Raw genomic sequence first — 14,452 nt, forward strand, 5'->3', positions numbered from 1 at the left:
GGTTTCTTTTCAACATGATCTAGGTACTAAATACCTATTAGAAATTTAGAGGTAAGAGGTCTGAAATCTCTATGTAAAATTAGCGTAAAACTCGTTACTGTGGTTTTGAGTAACCAAAATTGGTTTTGGGGTAACCAAACAGCCTGCTAACGGCGGGCGTTCTCATGTCCAGATCTGCTCGCCGTTCATTGGCCATTACGAAAAGTTTCCGTTCTTTCGTCATCGAGGAAGAGGCGAATGACCAATCATGGATTTTTTTCAGCCCAAATTGACGCGTTTCAAGCAGCAAATTACGGAGGAAACGTTTCGCTACGACGCAGACACATTGAAGCTTAAGGAAAAACTTGACTTGGTATTCTTGTCAATATATGTGTTCATGCTTCTTTATTTTTCATATTTTCATGAAGTTGGCTGGATTTTATGAAAAATCCTAACATTTAATAATCATAGGTGCAGGAGCAAATAAGCGAAAAGCAATATGATATACAATTGTCGAATGATAAGACTGCCACCGTGGAAAAAGAATTGGCCTGGAACATAAAGGTGTGTTTATGAGTAAGGGAAGTGTTTCTCCTAACTGTCTGTTTCTGCAAATACAGTAGACCCCGATAACTCGAACTGTTAGACGAAACGAAAATTCGTTTGATTTAGCGGTCTTACTGTGTAAAACTCCGCGTTTTCACCTCGCGCTCCGGCCAAGCAAAATCCGGCTCCGACTGCTGTTAAAACAGGCTCCGTTAGAAAGTTTATTTGCCGGAATTTTCGAAGGATACCGTTTCTCTGTAACTCGCTTTGACGTCTTTGATGATGAAGAAGATATTGCGGCCTGACTCACCATCGATTTATAGTAAAAAAATAGTCATTCTTGGACTATCTTGTTACCAATGCAACAATGGCGTCATGTTATTTTTAATACATAAAATACTCGATTTTTTGAAGTTTTGCTTTTCATCAACAATAACTTCGTATGTTTGCTGTATTTTTGTTTCGGTTTGAAAAACATCAAAACACCGGCTCAAGCACACAGCGCTAGTTAGTGGGAGTTACCAAAGGCGTTGTTGTATTTCGTATGTTAGGTCAATACTAAAGCTATAGCCGTTTTACTGTTCATTTACAATTCTCAGCTACAACAAAGAAAATAAATTGCCATATTCATGGTTTTTACCAGGCAGATGATCCGAACTTAAATGGTGGTTTTTCGGGAAGAGTTCTTTATCAGTGAATCGCTTAATATTTTTCGCTTTTCGACTGCAGTTTTTGACGTTGAAAATTGATGTTTGAATGTCTGCGTTGCTCTTCAATAACGGCGAAAACTTTAGCGGGAAAATATAAATGCCGGCAGGAGTGTTAAGAAAATTTATTGTTTTGAAAACTGGTTAAATCTAAACTAAAAATAGGTACGACGAACTGTGTACATGGACTTGCACACGAACACGGTTTATAATGATGTTAATTATTATGTGGCAGCGTCACTTCCGATGGAATGTGGCGCTTTGATCAATTTTGAAACATTTTTGGCGTTCCATTTGTCTACATTTTTGATCGCGTATTCCAAAGTAATCCACTTTCGGAAAATGTTTTCGTATAATTTTCAATTCGGTACAGGATTTTCAAACTGTTTACCTTTGAAAATTAACGTCTGCCTGAAATACTTGCTGTATTGCAAAATCTGGCTACTTCTCGTTTATCGTGCATCGAAACTTTCTAAACTTTATCTCTACGTGAATGTTGATCATTGATTCTTCTCAGCAATACGACGAAGAATTAAAATTTTGTCCGACGGAATTGAAGATCAGCGTAATCTGATAGATCGATTGAGATTGGATAATCAAACAGAAATGTCGGGAAAACGAAAGACTCGAGGATGCCAAAGAAAGGTATTTTGAGGAGAAAGTAATTATGAGCATGTTTCATTTTGACTGTTACGGGATTTCATCATGAATTTTACTTCAAATAATCGTGATATTTTCATTTTTTATGTTACCTCAATTATGTAAAGATTAAAATCAACAGAAGTAGAGTTGAAGCGTGAAGAAGAATCTTTAAAATCATTTTACGTAATGGGTGTGAGCGTGTTCTGAAACACAAGACTATAATAGAGGTAATGTTTTTTCACCTCTATTTATCATAAAAGATATTTGCCGTGTTTGAACCTGCTCGAGAGTTTTACAAACGTCTCTGTGGTTTGCATAAACCTGTGTAAACACGGAAAAATTCTTTTCTTTTATAAAATAACAATAATGCCAAACAAAATTTCAGGAAATGTCTTAACCCCACCCCTCCCCTCATTAATGTATTCATGATCGATTTGCAACATTCTCTTTAATTGATTTAATTGATTGATCACAGATTGGTTTGCACAGACTAATGAAAACTTAATCTGCTCAACTGAAACTTAAAATCTTCAACTTAATAGCGAGCTTTAGCAAGAGTACGACTACGTGTACGAAGTTTGACCGTGTAAGGGAATGGCACGAGGAAGTTCGTCGTCGTTGTCGCGTCGTCAAATGGTTGTTTTAGCCGTAAACAACAGAACGAGCTTTTTCCTGTGAAAAACACCGCATTTTGAGAAGCAGCTACGGCTCTATTTGTTAATAATAATATCGATGAATTCGTAATACTGATTTAGCGTGGGTATAGGACTGTTTAGAGAGAAAAATCTTCATTATTCTACCTTTTATAGATTGTATATTTGCATTACTTTATTGTCTTTTTATAATTCACTTTGCGTCCCAGATACATGGAAGTTTTGCAGGTCGTATTTTCGTTTTTATTGTAAACCTGCGTTCATAAAAAGATACTGAAATAAAGCTTGGAAGGTCAAAAAAAGTATTGTAAACTAAGTTCTTGCACAATAAATAAATATACCTACTTTCGTTTCTTTAAAAGACATCATAGATATCGTACTCAGATTGATGACGGCTACGAGTTGTTGATGTCACAATGTTTTCGCGCCAAAATGACGTAATTCGTACTCTTTGCTGAAGCTCCTAATGAAACTTAAGAAACCAATCGACGCATGCGTTGTATTTTGTTGTGTTGTAATGAATTAAAAAACTCGTGGTTTTATTGAAATGCCAAATCGTAAAAGAGCTTGCTTTCCTCGCATAGAATCGTGTTAAAGAAGTTCAAAAGAACACGAAGGAATGGTCTGTGAAAATGAGGAGTGCTATTCCCGAGGTTTCCTGCGTTCTTTCCAATGAAGAAATCGACAGGATTGTAGAAGATAGCCATGAAGATTAAGATAGCCATTTATTTCTTCATGGCTATCTAAATGAATAATAAATGAATCCACAATGAGCGACTTTATACGGCGACACTTACAAAACCAAACCCACGATTAGTCAGGGCGATCGTCTTTCTAATACTAGCAAGGTTGTCAGGCATATCGCGTCCGAAAACATCTTTGGAGCTAGCAGGTTTCCTTTATGGGATTTAAAATGTTTGTACCATAACGTATATTAGCAGTATAGTACGTTGTTAACATAACTATTTGTTTTGTTGGCTTACTATCTCTTGGTGCTACAGGAACTTCTATTTGTGAATACTGTGGGAGTTATGTGCTTTTTCATTTGAATTTTAGCAGAAAATCAAGTCAATATGGACGTGAATCGTACATGCAGATAAAAGACTCCAGACCGCTTAGTGATAAATGTGAGATTATGCTTTATCTTCAATTTTACAAACAGCAATTTTCATCAGTTAAGTTACTTGTATTGCCATTTATCTTTCAGCTTATCAGCATCAAGAAATACAAGACATATTGCTGGTATTTGCTAAAATGTCGGCATTATGGTGAAAGTAGTTTTTTGAATTGTTTTTGTCTGTTCAGTTTCTTTCGGTCAACGATTACCAGCATCCAATCTCCATGAAGAAAATGACGATTCCAACGAGCAAAGAGTTCCTGAAAGTATTTTCCGTTAGTATGTTGATCTCTGTTGAATCAATTCACGTTGGTGACCAGTGTGTATTAGTTGAGAAAATATATTCAAATTTTTTCTGGAAAAACATACATCCTGTCTCACAATCAAATTGATACTAGTATTTATATGCAGCTTCTGGGCATCCAATCGAAACAAATACAGCATTAATATGATGCAGCATTGATATAAAACATCATATTGCTATCATATGACAAATATTCCAATTTGCATTCTAGTAATCAATGTATAACATAATTCACACAATGTTTGTGACCTACCGAGCCTGAAATCTCTATGAACTTTGCAATTTACTTTGCAGTTGTATTTTACAGTTCCTTTATAGCCATATCAGTCCAACGGACACATAAAAACTAAAGAAAACCAGAAGAGGAAAACCGAAAGAGTCTTGGTTCTTCAAGATTCTTGGTTACCCCTAATGACCATTCATAAAACATCATTATCCAATGTTGGCTCACCTCACACATGGCCAGTGCTCCTTGGTGCACTTCACTGGCTTATGGAACTTGTCAAGGTTGAATTTTGTACAAACTGAAATTGAAGATTGATGAGTTTGCCCAAACATTTTAAAGCGTGATTTTCTTTTTTTTCAGTTGGCTCAAAATGTTAATGACACCATCGACGAATGTCTGTTTCCCATGAATGATGAGGACAAGGTAAGTTCTTATCTCTATCAAAATGTCTTTGCAGTCTGAATGCCATAACATGTGATAACATGTGTTTCAAATGTACCTAGTTTAATATGGCTGTGACAGTCATAGATATATGGGATGTTTATGCTTGATTTTCCAATGAATTGTATTAATATACCAAACAATTAAGCGAAATGTAAATGTCTGACATGATAGGGCAAAACCTGCAAAGTATCTTCAGAAAATCTAATCTAAACCAAAGCAACCAAATCTAAATCTTTATCCATCTCTGTATGCCAGCATGTTTCTCACTGTTAATGTCTTGTCACTATGTACACCTTTGTCTTGTTACCGCAGTTGTATTTTGATTACCTTGAGAAAGCGTACGAAGCGTTTATTTACGGTCAAGACTTGATAACAGATGAGTACACAGAAGCACTATATGAAAACTGAATCTGCATCAATTCCTGTAACCTTTGGTAGTGACCTACAAGATTTATGCATGTAGTTTTATTAATGTAGTAAACTACGTGTACGAAGTTTGATTGTGTAAATGTGTATGTGCACGAGTAAGTTCGTGTCATTGTCACGTCGTAAATGGTTGTTTTATTCCGAAAACGAAGACTGAGAACGAACAAGCTACTGGAGGAAAACTGGCGAGATTTTGAGAGGAAAGATATTGTGCTGAAATTTGAGAACTTCAAATTAATATCGATGAATGTCGCAAAATAATCGCAAACGGTGGGTACTTTTACGTACATGTGTGAACATTTTGGAAAATCGCTCATTAAATTGTTCAGAGCCAAAACTTTGGCCACTGGTGAAGCTCCATCACTGTGAAAATTACTGTGACATAATTTATGACATAATTTGGCTCGATCCTAGGAATGGCTCGGTTTTCCGATTTTCATTCAGATTATTTGGCCAAAACTCGTACTGTGATTTTTCTGCACGGAGCTTCATTTGTGCAAAATTAATTTAAAGGATTTTCCACAATATATTCTATACACTTTCATCCCTTTAAAGGTGCATCTTGTTAAAGTGAGCTCGTGTTTGAAATTTGTCATTCATCCTTTTGGTTGGGGTGGGTGTTTTCGCTTCCAAAATTATAATTTGTACTCTTTGCTGAATCCCTTTGAAACTTACCCTCCAATTTACGCATCGTTGTATTTTGTTGTGTTGTAATGTCTTAAAAATCGTGGTTTTATTGAAATGCCAAATCGTAAAAGAGCTTGCTTTCCTCGCATAGAATCGTGTTAAAGAAGTTCAAAAGAACACGAAGGAATGGTCTGTGAAAATGAGGAGTGCTATTCCCGAGGTTTCCTGCGTTCTTTCCAATGAAGAAATCGACAGGATTGTAGAAGATAGCCATGAAGATTAAGATAGCCATTTATTTCTTAATCTTCATGGCTATCTAAATGAATAATAAATGAATCCACAATGAGCGACTTTATACGGCGACACTTACAAAACCAAACCCACGATTAGTCAGGGCGATCGTCTTTCTAATACTGGTGCAAGGTTGTCAGGCATATCGCGTCCGAAAACATCTTTTGGAGCTAGCAGGTTTCCTTTATGGGATTTAAAATGTTTGTACCATAACGTATATTAGCAGTATAGTACGTTGTTAACATAACTATTTGTTTTGTTGGCTTACTATCTCTTGGTGCTACAGGAACTTCTACTTGTGAATACTGTGGGAGTTATGTGTGCTTTTTTCATTTGAATTTTAGCAGAAAATCAAGTCAATATGGACGTGAATCGTACATGCAGATAAAAGACTCCAGACCGCTTAGTGATAAATGTGAGATTATGCTTTATCTTCAATTTAACAAACAGCAATTTTCATCAGTTAAGTTACTTGTATTGCCATTTATCTTTCAGCTTATCAGCATCAAGAAATACAAGACATATTGCAGGTATTTGCTAAAATGTCGGCATTATGGTAAAAGTAGTTTTTTTGAATTGTTTTTGTCTGTTCAGTTTCTTTCGGTCAACGATTACCAGCATCCAATCTCCATGAAGAAAATGACGATTCCAACGAGCAAAGAGTTCCTGAAAGTATTTTCCGTTAGTATGTTGATCTCTGTTGAATCAATTCACGTTGGTGACCAGTGTGTGTATTAGTTGAGAAAATATATTCAAATTTTTTCTGGAAAAACATACATCCTGTCTCACAATCAAATTGATACTAGTATTTATATGCAGCTTCTGGCATCCAATCGAAACAAATACAGCATTAATATGATGCAGCATTGATATAAAACATCATATTGCTATCATATGACAAATATTCCAATTTGCATTCTAGTAATCAATGTATAACATAATTCACACAATGTTTGTGACCTACCGAGCCTGAAATCTCTATGAACTTTGCAATTTACTTTGCAGTTGTATTTTACAGTTCCTTTATAGCCATATCAGTCCAACGGACACATAAAACTAAAAGAAAACCAGAAGAGGAAGTACCGAAAATCTTCAAGAGTCTTGTTACCCCTTCACACATTCATAAAACATCATTATCCAATGTTGGCTCACTCACACATGGCCAGTGCTCCTTGGTGCACTTCACTGGCTTATGGAACTTGTCAAGGTTGAATTTTGTACAAACTGAAATTGAAGATTGATGAGTTTGCCCAAACATTTTAAAGCGTGATTTCTTTTTTTTTTTCAGTTGGCTCAAAATGTTAATGACACCATCGACGAATGTCTGTTTCCATGAATGATGAGGACAAGGTAAGTTCTTATCTCTATAATGTCTTTGCAGTCTGAATGCCATAACATGTGATAACATGTGTTTCAAATGTACCTAGTTTAATATGGCTGTGACAGTCATAGATATATGGGATGTTTATGCTTGATTTTCCAATGAATTGTATTAATATACCAAACAATTAAGCGAAATGTAAATGTCTGACATGATAGGGCAAAACCTGCAAAGTATCTTCAGAAAATCTAATCTAAACCAAAGCAACCACTACTAAATCATTCCAGATCCATCTCTGTATTCAGCAGATGTTTCTGCCACTGTTAATGTCTCACTATGTACACCTTTGTCTTGTTACCGCAGTTGTATTTTGATTACCTTGAGAAAGCGTACGAAGCGTTTATTTACGGTCAAGACTTAGATAATCTGGATGAGTACACAGAAGCACTATATGAAGAACTGAGTGAGTGAAGTTGTCATTGCATCAATTCCTGTAACCTTTGGTAGTGACCTACAAGATTTATGCATGTATCTGTTTCTATTAATGTAGGAAACAAGAATGCTCCACTTATTGCTGGTAAATGTGTATTGTTGAAAAATTATGTGCATCGTCACTTTGTAATGTACAATTTTATGATTTTCATATTCCAGAAAACGAAGAGCTGAGTCACGAAAACAAGCTACTGGAGGAAGAACTGGCGAGACTTGAAAGTGAACCGGTAGGAAAGATATTGTGTCGTGAAATTTTGAGAACTTCAAATTGCTTATTTCTAAATGTGAGTGTGAGCAAAATAATCGCAAACGGTTGGGTACTTTACGTACATGTGTGAACATTTTGGAAAATCGCTCATATAAATTGTTCAGAGCCAAAACTTTGGCCACTGGTGAAGCTCCATCACTGTGAAAATTACTGTGACATAATTTATGACATAATTTGCCTCGATCCTAGGAATGGCTCGGTTTTCCGATTTTCATTCAGATTATTTGGCCAAAACTCGTACTGTGATTTTTCTTGCACGGAGCTTCATTTGTGCAATTAATTTAAAGGATTTTCCACAAATGTTCCCATACACGTTCATCCCTTTAAAGGTGCATCTTGTTAAAGTGAGCTACGTGTTTGAAATTTGTCATTCATCCTTTTGGTAGGGTGGGTCGCTTCCACTTTTATAAATACATACTTTTGTATTTCATATTTCTTTGAAATTACCCTCCTTTTGCCTCCGTTTTATCTCCATCTTTTCACAGTTGATAGATGTGTAGCTAACAGTCTTAAGGTATCAGGTATCAGATTAAAGATCTTGCTATGAGGAATCAATATGACTATTGTTTAAACGATTCTTAATGACATAATTTAAACAGGTCATGAATACAATGACATTTGCTTTGTGCGATGTACATTTAAAGATTCGACAGATTCAACATAGGTACATCAATTGCAGTCTAAGAGAACTGTCGGCAATGTAAAGTCCTATCAAAATGTTATTTAGAAAATAGTAGCCACTGACGAGCAGTGGATTACATGCGCAACAGGAAGCCGACTACACAGTATTTCTACACATGTATGCAAAGTTTTTTTTTGAATTGACACAAGTACTCGAAGCGCTCATTAACAGTCGTCAATTTACGATACTTTATCGGTAAAAAAGGGGTTTATGCAGTGAAAAAAATTCAATAAACAAAGGATGATCATAATATGAATTATTTTTTAAATTTTTCTTTCTTGAAGGGAGCATTTTGTCTTTCTCCTTAGATAACTAGTTGTTATTTTTGGATTATTTATAAGCATTGATAATAAGTATATAGCATGAGTATACCAACCTTCATTTAGCACGGAGCAATCTGCAACAATGAAAAGAAAGTTCACACTCAAACTTATAATATACCTGCAATTTATAATTCATTGGATATTGACTGCCTTAAACAACCATAAATATCCATGTACTAAAAACATAAGCACCAAGAAGGATAGAATACCAAGAAAAATAGAATTATATGAATATTTCATATTAACATATAAATGTGAGGGTCATGTCTAACTTTAAAATCCTTACAGTTAATCATAAGCTTTGCACTAACGTTAACAGCCTGAGGGGCTGGGACAGCTGAAGCCCCCCCCCCCTTTTTTTGCAAAAAATATATTTAGACTGAGCTGAAGTCATTGTTTAGAGGAATTTTTTAAGACGCCATAGTAGAATTAAAGACTTAGCCCTGCACTTCATAATGTTGCTTCGCCGTCCCTGCAAACACTTACTCCTTGTTCATCTCCATATCAATATTAGAATATATTCTAAAAACATCCTGGTTAAAAATAACCAGGATGGGGTTAAATTTTAACCAGGAAAGTATTCCAAATGGGACCGACGCAATCCTGGTTATTTTAACAAGGAATCGGGGTTAAATTAATTAACCCTTATTCTGGTTAAATTCAACCACGAACTAATGTTAAAATTTTGACACTTGTCCCGGTTAAAATTAACTAGTTGCCTTGTTAAATTCCTGGGTGATTCTTAGTGATTCATTGAGAGAGTATATTTATGCTCAAAAAGTAAATTTATTTAAGTAAAAACATTGCACGGACACAACTTACATTTAGTAAAAACTAAAAACAGAAGATAGACAAGTATCATGTATATTAACAACAGGTACATGCAATAGCTGGAGAAGCTTAAATTTATATCAATATATTTTAACGTCAATGGTCTGATTACTTTAACGTTGCTCTCATTGCAACAACAGCAGGTTTAGTCTTCTGTTTTCCATGGTCCTCAATGCCATACAAAACCTTTTCTATAAACTCCCACGACGAACAATTCTGCCATAGGTAATTAACATCAAGTACGTAAAATAGTTTAAAGCAAACATCAATTGCCCTCAAAAGATTAGGCTGCTCCAAGCCCTGGCTTTCGATTATAACGAACACTTGCGTTGGGCTGCATCGACTACCAATTGCTAAAACAAACGGCCATCTTGAGGCTGTTTCTAAATATTTAGGTGTGTTTGTACCGACCTAAAAATAATTAAACAGTAGACTTGAGACTTTTACATCAAATACACGAGTTTGATTATGCGACTACTTATACGCAGAGCTAGTACCGAAATTTTTGAAAATGGTGATGATCTAGCATTTTGTGCAAAACAGTCCATGCATATATTGACTTTCGTCTTTTTTTAAATAATTGATAGTTGTCACTGTTTCATAGGACTTAAGGAAAACTTTCTCGGTAAAAATAATGCTCATGTTTTCAAACATTTTACTGACAACAGCACGAGACAATGCTATAAAGTACCATAAATCAACAATGCATGGTTTTGTTATATCTTTTTTTTGCAATGGCAGCAATCTTGCTTTAATGCGGGGGGGGGACATATTTATGTACTCATACATCAGTCTAATTTGTTTTCAAAAAATTTCTCTTTCAAAAGAAATCAGGATGGAATGACAGAATATAAGTATATGGTCCCCTTTAATTAACAACGGATTGACGCCCGTGCTTTTTTGACAAATTTGTATTAGGTACTGTGAATAAGTTATGAAAAGATTTTTGATGGATACCGGTTGGCAATCGATAAAAGCACATAATGCTTCATCAGTTGTACACCTCTTTTTATTCTTTCTTCCAGTAGGAAAAACGCATGGAAGGAGACAAATCGCAGCATTTCTTTTCTCTTCATCTATAAAATAGTTTATAAATAAAAGTCAGTGTTTTAGGATTTTCAATGAAGAAAGTATTTCATGTATCACATATGTTTCATGCATCATGTAACCGTTTTTGCAATTTTTACCGCAATTCAGGTTTCTTGTTGCAATATTCAAGTATTTTGTCCATTTTTCTGTTTGTGTATCTGCGTAACAAATTATTTTCTCTACTGTTTCTGGTGTAAATCGCAGAAAAAGATTATCCGCGACATCTGGATACAATGTTGCAAAGTCTATTTCAACCTGAATAAATTTTTGAAAACATTTGGTTAGCCGTACAAGATGATGTATAACGAAAGAACGTTTAAGAATTTTCTTTACCATGCCAGGGACATCAAAAGACGAGGGTATTCTTTCATAACCTCTCGTATTGTAAGTTGTGGCGTTTTTCTAATTAGGCCGTATTCTGTGGTCGATTATCGTTCAAGTTCGTATGTAAAAATATATGACTACGTAAAAACTACATGAATTGATTGCTTTTTCCATAACTAACAAGAATTTACCTGTTTACACCTCCAAATCTTGCAATCTAGGGAGTTTTAGCCCTCGAAATTACGAATTGAATCCTATTGTTTTTCCATAGTCCGCCATTCTTTTTTGTGGAAGACCGCTGTATTATTCGCAGGCTCAGATAGAGAAAGAGGCGGCAAAATCGAGGATTTTAAGGCAGTCTTTTTAGTTTTTTTCCGTTTTTTTTTTGCTTGAAGTATTTTATATACATATTGTTTATTAATTTAAAACAGAAAAGAGAAAATATATATTTAGTAAACTACAGTATTTGATCAAAGTGAGTATAGTGACATTTAGGATTTCAATTATTTCTTATGTATTTTAGCAGTGCAAAACTGCGGGAAAGCGGTATCTATCTAAAAATTTGAACATTATAAACAAAAGAGAAAGGCTCAGTTGTTCTGAGTGGATGACCTCAACCCGTGCGCTTACATCATTAAATACTTATATAATATTATAGAGAAGATTACTCGTTACTTGTAAGCGTCCTAGTAAGACCTTTTCTTACTAGCTATTTTCGTTCAAATACAATGCAGATTTATATGACCTTTTAAATGGTCTAATTATATGAGCAAATAATACATAACATTATATTATTATATGACTAATTATACTAAACGTGCGACCTGAATCGACAAATTTGATGTGATGCGCGCATATTCCTCAAGCGATAATCTATAAATCTGTAAATCTATTAATCTTCCTCACTATCGTACTCATCGTCTTTATCATCACAATCATCATCATCATTCTCATCTTCTGACAAATCGTCATCTCCTGCAACAAAATTACAGCAGTCCGCGCAGCCACACAAGTCGGTACATTTAAAGCCAGACTTCAAACATGAGCATCTAAGGGTTTTGCACCCAGTTTTACAATGGCAGGTGACGACCTCAATTAGGGTGTCAGGTGCTGACGGCCGAGTCATCCATAGAACTTTCAATTGGTCGTCTTCGATGAGCCATCCGTTTCCACACGGGGGCTGGAGTCTCATTTTCGGCAGAAGGCATTTGTTCCAAATATATGCTTGATAGTTTGATCTCTCGATGTGCAGCATCAGACTGTCTGTGTTAGGGGGGAGGCAATCGTCAGAACATTTCCCAGACACAAACAAGGCGTACCTACAAATCCAAAAAGATACAAAAAGTGCAGATGTGTGAATAGAATTCGCAACAAGGCCTTACCTTGAATCATTGACGCAAGTTCCCTTTTTGTCGCCATAAAGCAGGCAGACAAATCTATTCAAAGGAGTGGAAACTTCTTCGGAAATCTCAAACGATTGGCCAAGCAACGAGAAAGGCTCTAAAAACTCAGGATTTTCTAAAAGCAATTTCCAAGGCTTTACTTTGCCTTTTCCAGCAAAGGCGCTTGTGGAATCACAGCCTACAAATGAACATGTTATACTTGTTAAATATGTTATGTATTTAATAATAATGAGCAGTGTCATGAATTATTGCCTGTGAATGCATGGAATCCAGGTAAACATTTGCAGAGAGCGTCTCCTAACTCATCAGATACAGCTCCAATGTCTATGGTGCGAGTGTTAGAACCTGTTCCTGTTAGTAAGTATATATCTTTTCCAATAAGCTTTTGCATGGCAATAGATATAACAAGGACATCTGTATCAGGCGTTTTAATGATGATTCTGTCATAGGTTTGAGCTGAGTGCTTGGAATGCAGAAGAAGACGGGTATCTGCCTCTTCATGATCGCTTTCTAACTCTGGGACATTATTGGAGATAATTGGGTTCTCTTTGGATACTGCCAAAGTAAGGCAAATGCACTTATCACGCGACGTTATGTACAAGCATGCAAGGGAGCGCAGGAAAGATGAGGGATAGGTACGCCACTGATTTGCCAAAAAAGCCATGAGAGACTCTTTGTTTTTTCCAGAGCTCATGAACTTTTTCCATTGTTTGGGGATTTTCTGGGCATCATTGAAAATGTGAACTGTCTGTACTCCTGTAATAGGAACAAAATTAATTTTGAAGTTTAAAATATAATAATCTCCTGCGCTAGTATGACAGATACCTTGAACACTGGCTCTGTGAGCTCTCTCCGTATTCTTGATGCTAATTTCGGGATATCGATCACCTACAAAATCCAACCTCGTGGCAGACCATTTCGCAGCAAGATTCGTTAAATAGGTTAAAGTCGAGTCAGCAAACTCACCAAATGTCTTCCATTTTCCCTTGATGACTTGCAAGACTGCCATCGCGTCTACGAGAAGAGCAGTACTTTTTTCTGGAAGGCTTTGAACATCTACAAGAACTGATTTGTCACCCAGCGTCTCCATAACTTCAAACATTTTTGATTTGGCTGTCTTGACAAAGCCGCCTGTTGGAGTTGCAAGGGACAGTGGAAATTCGCTAAGGCTGAAAGATAACAACTCTTTTAAGTCGACATTGCGCGTCGTAGACAAAACCAGTAGTTTGGCAAATAGATTTCGGCTTGACTTCACAGCAAGTTGTTGTCCCTTGCTGTCTTTGACGGTAATTGCTTTGGTTGTAAAAGTTCTGATGTTGTTCTTTTTAATCTTTTTGTATATATCTTTGTCGTCACTAAACAGATTTTCTTTGCAGAAATCATTAAACTGGAAAAGTATTGAATCCTGTCCATGAGGGAAGGCAATCATCTTGATTTGATTTGACCATTCGCACCAAAACGTACGCTAAGATAACAGACGTACGGTTTTCATACGTACGGTTTTCATAAAAAATCATTGAACTAAATATTTAGTTCAATGATTTTTAGTTTCAATGATATTTTAGTTCAATGAGTTATATTTAGTTCAATGTAAAAAATACAGCTAAAAACAAGATGGCGGCAGGAAAAATCAAAGAGCGAGTTTGTCACCTAAAAAGTGCTATTACAGCGTAGATTGCAAGTTTCAAAGGTGTAAACATCTCGAATTTTAATAAGTAAGTTTTATTAAGTATTTCTGTGTTTGCTAAACGTACGGT

The 14,452-nt window shown here is 35.8% G+C and overlaps 2 protein-coding genes and 4 long non-coding RNA genes across 9 annotated transcripts; 4 read left to right on the forward strand and 2 right to left on the reverse strand.

The window, feature by feature from the left end:
- Window positions 1-291: 291 nt before the first annotated feature.
- LOC124459159 lies at window positions 292-1,850 on the forward strand. Its single transcript, XR_006953488.1, has 3 exons — window positions 292-352; window positions 451-543; window positions 1,750-1,850. It is a non-coding gene; the product is annotated as an uncharacterized LOC124459159 (long non-coding RNA).
- Window positions 1,851-3,829: 1,979 nt separating this feature from the next.
- On the forward strand, window positions 3,830-4,304 carry LOC124459162. The gene is made up of 2 exons (XR_006953491.1): window positions 3,830-3,919; window positions 4,267-4,304. It is a non-coding gene; the product is annotated as an uncharacterized LOC124459162 (long non-coding RNA).
- A 55-nt stretch (window positions 4,305-4,359) lies between these two features.
- On the forward strand, window positions 4,360-8,113 carry LOC124459166 (kinetochore protein NDC80 homolog). The gene is made up of 5 exons (XM_047008687.1): window positions 4,360-4,455; window positions 4,535-4,597; window positions 7,647-7,746; window positions 7,834-7,860; window positions 7,935-8,113. Exons 1-5 carry the CDS (start codon window positions 4,360-4,362, stop codon window positions 8,111-8,113), a joined length of 465 nt encoding a protein of 154 aa, XP_046864643.1.
- LOC124459161 lies at window positions 5,817-7,029 on the forward strand. 2 transcript variants are annotated; one of them, XR_006953490.1, is made up of 5 exons: window positions 5,817-6,139; window positions 6,307-6,377; window positions 6,458-6,492; window positions 6,557-6,643; window positions 6,992-7,029. It is a non-coding gene; the product is annotated as an uncharacterized LOC124459161 (long non-coding RNA). The 2 variants fall into 2 exon arrangements; XR_006953489.1 differs by having other exon boundaries at window positions 6,981-7,013.
- Window positions 6,373-7,004, reverse strand: LOC124459163. Its single transcript, XR_006953492.1, has 2 exons — window positions 6,927-7,004; window positions 6,373-6,628 (listed from the first exon to the last, which is right to left on the reverse strand). It is a non-coding gene; the product is annotated as an uncharacterized LOC124459163 (long non-coding RNA).
- A 1,701-nt stretch (window positions 8,114-9,814) lies between the features above and the next one.
- Window positions 9,815-14,396, reverse strand: LOC124459156. 3 transcript variants are annotated; one of them, XM_047008680.1, is made up of 6 exons: window positions 13,662-14,396; window positions 13,521-13,583; window positions 11,302-13,451; window positions 11,067-11,223; window positions 10,837-10,955; window positions 9,815-10,290 (listed from the first exon to the last, which is right to left on the reverse strand). In XM_047008680.1, exons 1-3 carry the CDS (start codon window positions 14,122-14,124, stop codon window positions 12,934-12,936), a joined length of 1,044 nt encoding a protein of 347 aa, XP_046864636.1. In that variant the 5' UTR covers window positions 14,125-14,396; the 3' UTR covers window positions 9,815-10,290; window positions 10,837-10,955; window positions 11,067-11,223; window positions 11,302-12,933. The 3 variants fall into 3 exon arrangements, with proteins under 3 accessions (XP_046864636.1, XP_046864635.1, XP_046864634.1); XM_047008679.1 differs by having other exon boundaries at window positions 11,302-12,611; window positions 12,675-13,451; window positions 13,521-14,396; XM_047008678.1 differs by having other exon boundaries at window positions 13,521-14,396.
- Between the last annotated feature and the right edge of the window lie 56 nt (window positions 14,397-14,452).

Source organism: Xenia sp. Carnegie-2017, unplaced genomic scaffold (genome assembly GCF_021976095.1).
Source record: "Xenia sp. Carnegie-2017 unplaced genomic scaffold, XeniaSp_v1 HiC_scaffold_69, whole genome shotgun sequence".
NCBI classification, from domain to species: domain Eukaryota; kingdom Metazoa; phylum Cnidaria; class Anthozoa; order Malacalcyonacea; family Xeniidae; genus Xenia; species Xenia sp. Carnegie-2017.